General features: G+C 56.0%; 1 protein-coding gene across 2 annotated transcripts in view; it reads right to left on the bottom strand.

Annotated features, from left to right (window-relative positions):
* LOC102874073 (neuron-specific protein family member 1-like) overlaps positions 1-11,169 on the bottom strand; it is a 29,597-nt gene that overhangs the window by 768 nt on the left and 17,660 nt on the right. For both annotated transcript variants that reach the window (XM_006893578.1, XM_006893579.1), the window contains one exon: positions 4,701-4,811. In XM_006893578.1, coding sequence (XP_006893640.1) covers positions 4,701-4,811 — 111 coding nt within the window. The remainder of the gene's footprint in view (positions 1-4,700; positions 4,812-11,169) is intronic.

The raw sequence follows: 11,169 nt of genomic DNA, 5'->3' as shown, positions 1-11,169 counted from the left end.
ATGAGGGGGAGGCCGCGGGATGGGCATGTGGGGGGGTCAGCGAGGCCGCGGGGTGGACACGCCATGAAGGGGAGGCCGCGGGGTGGGCGCATGCTGGGACACCAGCCCCTTCCCCAGAGCAGGGCCGCCCTCCACCCCCAGCCCCGCTATAGGCCTGCGCTGGTTGGCGGGTGGATGCTCCTGAGCCCTTTCACCTCACAGGGAGGCTGCCCCGTCACTATGTCCCGGGCTGTCATCCTGATGGACCCTGAAGCCGGAGCAGGGCCTGGTGGACTCAGGGTCACTTTCCCCGGAAACTCTGTGCCCACAAGGCCACGCCTCCTAGGCGACTCCAGTCCCCAGCTCCGGACCACCTGACCCCACCTCCTCAGTGTCCCTCCTAGAGCTGCCAGTCTGTTGACATAATACAAAGTAGTGCTGATGCAGGAGCAATGATTTTCTAAATTACTACCTAACTTGGGAGGAACCAGAGAGCATTATGCTGAGTGAACTAACTCAGTCCCATAAGGACAAATACTGTATAAAACCATTACTGTAGAATGAGTATGGGGATGCTGGGGGGGGGGAAGGATGAAAATAGAGGGGTGTGGATGGGGGGTAGGGTGTTAATCATGTTGTTGTTATGCACCATCAAGTCACTTGCAACTCATAGTGACCCTATCTATGTATAAGAGCCCTAAACCCTGCTCTATCCTATGTCAATCTCATTGTCTCAAACACACCTACTCCCGTTACTCCAGTCACTGATCAGTCCATCTCATTGAGGGTCTTTCTCTCCTGCACTGTCCCTCCACTCTGCCAAACATGACATCCCTCTCCAAGGACCAGTCCCTCCTTTCAACATGCCCAAAGTATGTCAGACAGAGCTTCAGAATCCTTGCCTCCAAGGAACAGCCTGGTCTCACCTTCTCCAGGAAAAACCTGTTTGTTCTCCTAGCAGTCCATGGTATATTCAACACTCTTCTCCAGCACCACAGCTCAAAGGCATCAACTCCCTTTCTATCATCCCTCGTCACTGTCCAGCTATCTAACGCATAACATGCAATTGTGAAGACTATGGCCCAGATCAGGTGCACCTTAGTCTCCAGCCTGACTTTGCTCTTCAGTACTCTTGAGAGGTCCCTCAGAGCTGACTTTCCCAATGCAATTAATCTCTTAATTTCCTCACTGCTGTTATCAAGTGTTGACTGTGGAGCCAATTAAACTAAAACTGTTAACTATCTTAAACCTCTTCACCATCCATACTGATGCTGCCAATTGGCCCAGTGGTGAGAATCTTTGTTTTCTTGATGTTGAGTTTCAATCCATATAGAAGGCTGCAGTTCTTGATCTTCTGCAGCAAGCGCTTCAGGTCCTCCTCAGTTTCAACAAGCAGGGTTCTGTCATCTACATAACAAAAGTTGTTGATGAATCTTCCTCCAATCCTAATGCCACATTCCCCCTCGTTCAGCCCAGCGTCCCGGATGATCTGTTCTGTGTACAGACTCAAAAAGTATGGAGACAGAATACATCCCTGGTGGACACTCTTCCTGATTTTAAACCATCCAGTGTCTCCTTGATCTGTTCTGACAACTGCCTCTTGACTCAAGTATGTTTTGCATAAGCACAATCAAATGTTCTGGATTCCCATTTCCCTCAGAGTCAACTAGTTTGGTGGGATCCACACAGTCAAAAGGCTTTGCATAGTCAATGAAGCACAGACAGACATTCTTGTGGCATTCTCTGCTTTCAGCCAAGATCCATCTAACATTAGCTACAATATCCCTAGTACCACGACCCATTCTAAGCCCAGCCTGCACATCTGGCAGTTCTCTGTTGATGTGTTGCTCCAGTCGTTTTGGGATAATTTTCAGCAGAATCTTCCTTGCATGTGTTATCAATGATGTTGTTCAATAATTTCCACACTCTGTTGGGTCACCTTTCTTTGGAATGGGAACAAATATCGATCTCTCCCAGTCAGTTGGCCAGCTGGCTGTCCTCCAGATTTCTTGGCACAACTAAGCACATCCAGGGCACCGTCTTTTTGTTGAAATAAATCAATTGGTATGCTGTCAACTCCTGGAGCCTTGTTTTTTGCCAATTCCTTCAGAGTAGCTTGAACTTCCTCCTTCATCACCACAGGCTCTTGCTCATACGCTCTTTCATGAAATTCTTCTGTGTCAGCCAATTCATTCTGGTACAGCGACTCTGTGTACTCCTTCCATCTTCTTTTAATGTTTCTTGGATCATTTAACATTCTGCCCAAAGCATCCTTAAATATTGCCACTCGTGGCTTGAATTTGTTTTTCAGTTCCTTCAATTTAAGAAATACTGAGCGAGTTCGGCCCTTTTGATTTTCTGACTCCAGCTCTCTGCACATTTCATTATACTATCTTGCTTTGTTATCCTGAGCTGCCCTTTGACATTTTCTGTTCAGCTCTTTAATTTCGTGATTTCTTCCTTTAGCTTTGGCTTCTTGGCGCTCTAATGCAATATTCAGAGTCTCAGCCGACATCTATCTTGGTCTTTTCTTCCTTTCTGTCTTTGCAATGATCTTTTGCATTCTTCATGGACGAGATCATTGATATCCTCCTGCAGCCCATTTGGTCTTCTTTCCTTGGTGGGCTGCACAATTGACGGGTGGGTGAGGTCAAGGAAATGGGAAGGATCTTTTGTGAAAAACAATGTATTCAAAACTTTGTAAGTAAATCAGATAAAATGGAATTTATTTTTTTTAAAGTGCTGGGCACACAGCACTCCAGCATGCCACTACCTCTGAGAGGTCAGTGATTCAAACCCACCCAGAGATGCCTGAGAAGAAAGGCCTGGCAAACAGCTTCCGGATCATTCTCAGAGAACTCTGTGGGGCAGTAAAGTGCCGTCACCTGGGGGCCCAAGTCAAGGTCACCGACACCTAAGCCCACAGCACGGGCTGCACTTGTCAGGTGCTGTCAGCGCCAACTCAGCGTGACCCCTGGACAGCAGAATGAGACCCTGCCCGGTCAACTCCCTCACTCCATGTGCCCGTGGGGTGGTCACTGTGTCAGCCCGTCCCCTCCACTGACAGTGCTGTGTTGTTGTTAGGTGCTGTCAAGTCCAGTACGACTCACAACGACCCTGTGAACAACAGATCTAAACCCCATCCTGTCCTGAGCCCTCCTCCCCATCTCGGACACAGCAGAGCCCATCGCTGCAGTCACCTTCCTCTCCTTCACTGCCCCTCCACCTGTCCAAGCACGATGTCCCTCTCCAAGGAACAGCCTCTACTAGCCACGTGCCCAAAGGATGTGAGACGACACCATCTTTGCCCCTAAAGCACTCTGGCTGCACTTTCTCCAGGGTCTGCCTGTCCTCTTGGCCGTCCGTGGGGATTCAGGGCTCTTCTCTGGCACCACAGCTCACCGGTAAGAGGGTGACATCTGCCACACTGTCACCCCGTGGCTCGGACTCCGGTGAGCCCCTCACGTCGGAGCAGAATGCCCCACGGCATCTCCCCAGCTGTCACCTGAGGTGCAGACACCACACCTTCCCGTCCTCCCGTGATGCAGCCGCAGGACCACAGGGCAGCTCTCAGTCTGTGGTCCAGCACACGGTCTGTGTCATGGGGACGTGTGTGGGGTCTTCCCCCGCGTGGCCCTGGGCCTCCCCGGCCCCTGGAGCAACAGCGCTGGCCGTGGGGGAGGGTGGAAGGTGTCCTTGAGTCGGTCTCACCTCAGAGTGACCCCACAGAGTGAGGCCCTGCCCGGTCTGGTGCCATCCTCACGGTCTCTGCTGGGGCCCACTGCTGCAGCCCCCTCATTGAGGGCACTCCCCTTTTTCAATGATCCCCTGATATATCAGTGAGGAGATGTGGTGGCAGTGTGGCGACAGCATTCAGCTGCCGACGGGAGGCTGGTGTCTGGACCCGCCCTGTAAGAGGAGGCCTGGTCCTTCCAGAAGGATGTGCCACCTTGTAAACCCCACGGGGCAGCCCCACCGTGTCCTCCAGGGTCCCTGTGAGCATCGAAGGGGACAGCGGGGCCACGGCAAGACTTGGCAGGCGGAGGGCCCCAGGACCCCGCCCAGCAGGCCTAGAAGGGGCAGAGGCAGGGCCGGGCATGTGGACTGTAGCCGTGGCTCCTCTGCTGTGGGCACCTTCTGCCCTCACGCGGCCAGCATCCACACCTGCCACCCCCTCAGCCAGTGACGGCTGTCCTTTTCCGTTCCAGCCACCAAGTTTGACCTTTTTGAGATTCTAGAAGGTTCCGAACCACACCTCATTCTAGTTCAGACTGGAAGCCAGCTCTGGGTGGAAGGGACTGCCCCTCAGTCCACCTGTCCTTCCTCCTCGGTGCTCCCCTGTCCCCACGTCCTGTGTAATCCCATTGTCCTGGGTGTCTGTCACCCAGGACAAGCACCTGTGGGCTTATGGGGATGAGGAGTTCTGGGCACAACCACGTTTGCTGGCGGACATCAGGACTCCTGACCAGCAGACCTGGACGCACATCCTGGTCAGGCCTCTGTTCGCCCCATCCCCTCCCGCAGCCATAAGCCCAGTGTCCCCCGTCCCCACCCCCATCCCTGACAGAGCTGCTGGCCCTCCCCCAGCAAGGCCCTGCCCCCAGGGGTTTCCCCCAGACAGTGAACCCTGCTGACCTGTCCTGACCCCAGCAGCCTCCCCAGGGGCCCTCTGCCCCGCTGATCCCATGGCAGTGGGACAGTGAGGCTCGGGGAGGCAGTACCTTGAGGACGAAGCCGTCGGGGCAGGCGCGGTCGTACTTGTAGACCTTGTAGACCACCAGGAAGACGACACAGGTGAGGAAGGCCAGCGCGAAGAGGACCAGCACCGAGACCTGCGGGCAGAGGGGTGTCAGCGGGCAGGGCGGGGCGTCAGCGGGCAGGGAGAGGCGTCAGCGGGCAGGGGGAGCGTCAGCGGGCAGGGAGAGGCATCAGCGGGCAGGGAGGGGCGTCAGCGGGCAGGGGGAGCGTCAGCGGGCAGGGAGGGGCGTCAGCGGGCAGGGAGGGGCGACAGCGGGCAGGGGGAGTATCAGCGGGCAGGGGGAGTGTCAGCGGGCAGGGAGGGGCAAGACCAGTCCAAAGACCCTTATCTGGGCACAGACCAAAGCCCGGGGCAGACAAGACCACCCCCCACCCCCAAGTGGCCTCATCTCCAAATCCTGGCCTCCAGCCTCCCGTCCAAGGGTCAGAACCCTCCCCTCTTGAGGCCTTCCTCAGCAGCTGAGCATGTAACCACTACCCTGTCCACATTCTGCAGGGGCCCAGAGCCCAGGGGAGAGGGGCAGAGGTCACAGTCCCCGGGGCCTGAGGACTGGAGGGTCAGGTGTGCAGGAGAGAAGCCGCTGAGGGAGCGGCCCCCACAGGCAGGCTGGCGTCAGGGGTGGTGCTCCAGGTAATGGCCGGCAGCCCCGGCTGTGCCCACTGCCCACAGCTCCGGGCAAGTCACATAGGTCTGCTGACCCTCAGGTGGCAGGGACAGCACTGGGCTCGAGAAACAGGCAGCCTCCTCCATGCAGCCCTCCATGAACGCAGCCCTCGGTGAAGACACTGTGGGGACCCAGCTCCCTGCCTGCCGTGCCCGGGCGCAGCTCCCACGGCCTCTCCATAGACAAGACCCACAGGCCACCTCCGTCCAGACCCTGCAAGCTTTCATGTCATTGTCTGTTGCCCCGACACAAACCTCCTACATACACACAGAACTCCCGTCCACCCTCCGTGGGATCCAGGTCCACCACGGTGGCTGCCGGGTCAGCCCATCCCACTGGCCACACGGGATGCCCCTTCTTCAGTAACTGGGCTGCCTTTTTTTCATTTCAGCTTTTATTGTGATTTGAATGGAAGTGTACAGATTGGTTTTCCACCCAAGCACTTCCTGTTTATGGCTGTTTGCACAGGGGAGTCGAAACCCACCCACAGCTGACCCTCCTGCAGGTTTTCAGAGGCAGTTAACTGTAGGGGAGAACACTGTTCCCATGGTGCAGCTGGTGGATTTGAACCGTGTGCCTTCGGGACTGCAGCACAGCTTCTTGCCACTAGGCCACCAGAGCTCCCTCAGCAGTTCTTGGATGTCCATTTCCATGACACAACAGCACTTCTCCCTTTCCCTCCCGGTGTTTCCTTTCTCCACTCACCCTGTCCTCGCCCTTCCTGCCCGCTGAGCTTTGCCCCTGGCCACTGCTGCCCTTCTGATCTCAGACTTGGTTCTTCTTCCTCCCTGCAGGTATTGATCGACTTACAACTCTGCCTATTGATCACCTTCTAGGTCTGTGTATTGTTTGGCCGTGAGCTTGGTGGCCTAGTGGGTAAGGAGTTGCGCTGCCAACCCAGAGGCATGTGGTTTGAATCCCTCAGCTGCTCCGCAAGAGAGATGGGCAATGTCGTGGCGTGTGGTTTACAGCCTATGAAAACCCACCAGAGGGTCAGCTGTGGGTCCATTCTGACTTGAGAATACACCACATCGATGCTGTTTGGCTAAGAACCCTGGTGGCATAGTACATAGCATGTCAGGATGCTAACCAGAAGGTCATTGGTTCAGATCCCCCAGCTGCTCCAAAGGAGAATGACGGGCAGTCTCTCACTAGACAGACTCCAGACTCAAACCTGACCCAGGAGTCAGAGTCAGTGACACAGCAGTGGGAAGGTGGTGCTTCCCGGGAAGTCGGAGGTGGGTGTAGATCCCGATTTGAGGGGTGAACAGAGGCCACGGCTCTGGGGTTCCTTCCAGCAATCTCCACCAGCCCAGTAAGAAGAGAGTGTGTGCCTCCCGAGAGCAGCCCAGAACAGGCCTTCCTCCTGGGGAGCTGCTTTGAACCGCTGACCTTTCTGTGGACAGCTGAGTGCTTAGAGGTCGTACCACCAGGGCTCCTGGGTAGAGGGACAGCTGTTACAAGCTGAGGGACAGTCCCGGGCAGGGAGCGGACTGAGCCGTGATGTGAGCTCAGGTCCCAGAGGCGGACATGGCGGCTAGTCTCTCAATGACACAGAAGCGTGGACCTTGGCGCCCGTCTGCTTCTGCCTGTTACTAACAGCCCCCAGCACTGAGCAAGGCTGGAGAGGCCACCTGGGTGGGGCCTAAGACCTGGCCCTCAGGACCACGACCCACAGACTGGACCCACAGCCAAGGGGGAGGAACCTCACTCTGTCCGGAGCCATTCACATCTCCACACGCTCGCCGCCAGCGCTGCAGCCACCGGGACAGTCCATCTCCTCGGGACAGTCCATCTCCTCATGTCGGACTCTTTCAAGGACCCTCCACCTTTTAGAGAATGATTTCTCTCTCATCGAGGACCAGCCGCTCCTGACAACACACCCAGAGTGCGTGAGTGTCCCATCCCTGCGGCCTTGGGGCACTTTGGCGACGCCTCCAGGATGATCCCTGTTCTCTTGGCACTTCTCGGGCCCTTGGCACGTTCCCCAACACGCTCAGGCATCTTAGGGAAGCAGCTGTCACAGGCTGTCTGTGCCAACAAGGCTCCTCGAGTGGGGTGGGGTGGGGCAGGGCTGGCCCCTCCCTGAAGATCATTCTCCTTCTCTCTCCCCCCTCCCTCCCTCCTCCTTTCTCTTGTCTTCTCCCCCTCTCCAACCCCCCCATCTTCTCCCTCTCTCCCCCACTCTGCTTCTCCCCCTCCCTCCTTCTCCCTTTCTCTTCTCCTCTCCCCCTCCTTTCCTCCATTTTCTTTTGGCTCCCTCTGTCTCTCTCCTTTCTCTCACCCTCCCTCTTTCTCCCTCCCTCTTTCTCCCTCCCTCTCTCTCCCTCTATGTCTCTCTCCCTCCCTCATTCCCTTCTCTCTCTTTCTCTCCTCCCATCTCTCTCTCCTGCCACTGTCCCTGGTCCTGCCCAGGCTGTCTGCTACCTGGCCCTCTCTCCTCCAGCCTGTCCGAGCCTGGCCAGTCCCACAGTCTCCTGTGCCGTCCTCACCATCTCTGACACACTGGAGCGCAGTGCTGCAGTCACTGTGTCACTCTAGCTGGTTGAGGGTCTTCCTCTTTCACTGATTTTCCACATTTCCAAGCATTCTGTCTCCTTTCCAAGGAACAGCCTCTCGCAGCCACATGCCCAAAGTTTGCAGGACAAAGCTTCATCCTCCTTCCCTCCAAGAAGTATTTGGCTGCTGCTTCTCCAAAATGTATTTGTTCTTTTGGCAGTCCATGGGGTACTCAATGCTCTTCTCCAACGCCACAACCCAAGGCATTATTTCTTCTTCTGTCATCCTTATTCATTGTCCAGGTCTCAGATGCACAGCAAGTTACTGAAAGACCACAGCCTGAATCAGGCACACCTTAGTCTTCAAACTGACATGAGTCAGAAGCAACTCCACAGCTCACCAAAAAGTCTTCATGGGAGCAGATCATCAGGCCTTTCTTCCGTGGCTCCATTGGGCAGCTCTGAACCATAGACCTGCAGGCCAGGACCGTGCCCATCACACGCCCCCTAATTCTCCACGACCTTTCACAGTAAAAATAGGGGTAAGCACATCCTGGGGGTGGAGTGGGTTCCCCTCATGATTCATCTCTCAACAAAATCCAAACACTAGAGCCAATGGGGGTGGTCTGTGTATGCTGGGTGCCGGGACAGGGAGTGACTCCAGCCCTCACTGTGAGGAGAGAGCCCCACCGAGCCCTGTGTGCACTGTGGGGCGTCCAGGAGCAGGACAGCACCTGTCACACCCCAGCTCAGCGCCTGCAGCATTCAAGGGGTGTGGGGCAGCTCGGAGGGCACCCCATCCAGCCTGCTTCAAGGGACTTACACAGCCGGACTTCAAAACTTGGTAAAAAGCTGCAGTCGTTAAAGCAGTACAATGCTGATCCACTGATGCTGTTAGGTGCCACTGGACTTGTTTCCAATCACAGCAACCCCGCGGATGACGAAATGAAAGGGCCTGGTCGTACACCCGCTTCCCAAGTTCTTCCGGCTTCAAGCCCACCGCTGCAGCCAAGGACAGATAGGGGCCTGGGACGGGGTGCAGCTGGAGTGCTCTGTGCAGGCAGACGACGAGGCCCCGCCTCCCATCCTTGGGCCTGCTGTCAGGAGGAGCTTTTCCTTGGAGAGGGACACCATGCTGGGAGGGGTGGAGGGACAGTGAGGGTGTGCTCACGTCCACTGCTGCTGGGTCAACCCGTTTCGTGCAGCGTCTGCCTCTCCTGCGCTGACCCTCCACCTTCCCAATCACGATGTCCTTCTCCAGGCCCTGACCCCTCCTGACAACAGGCCCCAGGTACTTCAGGTGAAGCCTCACCTGCCCTGCCTATACGGTGCACACTGACCGCTTCGTCCAGCACAGACTGGCTTGTTCGTCTGGCTGTGCACGATTTGATGGGACCTTCTTCACCAGCATCACAAGGCAAAGGCATCGATTCTTCTGCAGTTATCTCTGTTCACGGTCCAACCTTCACCACATAGGAAGCAACTGGCAATGCCGTGCCTTGGGTCAGGCACCTTGGATGTATAGACTCACTGAAGATGTAGCGTAGTGGTGAGAACCTGTACTGCAGTCCCAAAGGCATGCAGTTCGAATCCACCAGCTGCTTCATGGAAGAGGGACAGGCAATCTCCTCCCATACAATGTACAGCCTCTGAAAACCCACTGGAGGGTCAGCTATGGGTTGGTTCTGACTTGATGGCACACAACAACAACAACCATAAACAAGGACACCAACGTGTCTAAGGTCGAGTGACTCCCACAGAGGTCCCAAGACCACACAAGGGGAAAGAACTATCAGCTAACAGCGGTGCTGAGACCCCCCCGAAACTCCAACCAGAGGGAACCTCCAGGAACGGGGAGCAAACCAGAAACGGGCCTCAGGGCAAAGCCAACGGAAGAGGTCCCGTGTCCCGGGGACCTCACACGGTCTTGGCCACTTATGGCACCGCAACCCACCAGGGCAGCGCCCACCGTCACTGAAAGGTCCCGCCGTGGAGCGTGAACACGGGCACTCGACTTGTTAGAAGGTCCCTGGGGGTCGGTCTGCCCTTGGTAACCAACACAAGGCTGGCGGCGCAGAGCTACCCGGTGTGCTGAGAAAGAAAGGTCTGGCAACCTGCTTCACGAAAGACGACAGCCAGGGGCCCCGGGCAGCAGGCTTATCCTGTAGTCCATGAGATCGGTGTGAGTCTGAATTGACAGCACAGCAGTGGGTCAGGTTAGCAGGCTGGGGCTGGCACAACTACTGCAAACATTCACCAGTGCACCCCAAAATCCAGCCTAGTGCTGGCCAGTGGGTTCGCCCTCAGGGTGACCCTCCCCTGGGTCCCTGGGGCTGTAAACTCGAGCAGGAGCAGATTGCCTGACCCTCTCCAGAGGAGCAGCTGGTGGGTCCGAACCACTCACCTCTCGGTGAGCAGCCGGACCTGCTGCATCACCCCTGGAATGCTCACCGGGTGTGGGCATGAGCTGTGTGGTAGTTTTGGGGGCTGCTGAGCCGAGAACAACTCACAGTGACCCCGTGAACAAGAGATCTGACCCATCCTGTCCGAGCCATCTTCATCATCTCTGACCTACCTGAGCCCATTGCTGTGGTCACTGTGTCAGTCCACCTGGCTAAGGGTCTTCCTCTCTCTCACTGACCCTCCGCCTTTCCAAGCATGATGTCCCTCTCCAAGGAACAGCCTCTACTAGCAAATTCTCCAAGGCATGTGAGATGAAGCTTTGTCATCTTTGCCTCCAAGGAGCACTCTGGCTGCACTTTGCCCAACACATACCTGTTTGTTCTTCTGACCGTCCATGGGATATGCAGCACTCTTCTCCAACACCACAGCTCAAAAACTTAAATTTTTCTATCATCCTTATTCATTGTCCAGCTCTCAAGTGCATACCAGGTGACTGAAAAGACCTTGGCCTGAAACAGGTGCACCTTAGTCTTCAAACTGACATCATTGCTCCCCAGCAATTTAGAGAAGTCCCTGACTGCAGCCTTTCCCAGTGCGGTTCATCTCCTAACTGACTGTTGGTACCAAGGGTGAATCCGATAAGACAGAGTTATTGATGGTGGAGATGAGAGATAGTCCCATTTTACAGATGGAGAACTGAGCAGCCTTTCAATTTGCTGTGACTCCACCTGATGCTTCCAGCTCGGGGCCTGCGGGTTCCCGTGGGCCACTGCCCAAGAGTCCACAGGGGAGAGGCAAGGGGGCTCTGAGGTGTCAGGGGAGTGGGCAGGGGGCTCTGAGGTGTCAGGGGAGTGGGCAGGGGGCTC

The sequence above is a fragment of the Elephantulus edwardii genome, unplaced genomic scaffold, assembly GCF_000299155.1.
Source record: "Elephantulus edwardii isolate Elephantulus edwardi_28Jun2011 unplaced genomic scaffold, EleEdw1.0 scaffold00129, whole genome shotgun sequence".
NCBI lineage: Eukaryota > Metazoa > Chordata > Mammalia > Macroscelidea > Macroscelididae > Elephantulus > Elephantulus edwardii.
The sequence above is the reverse complement of the archived record's forward strand: the minus strand, read 5'-3'. Positions and strand labels throughout refer to the sequence as shown.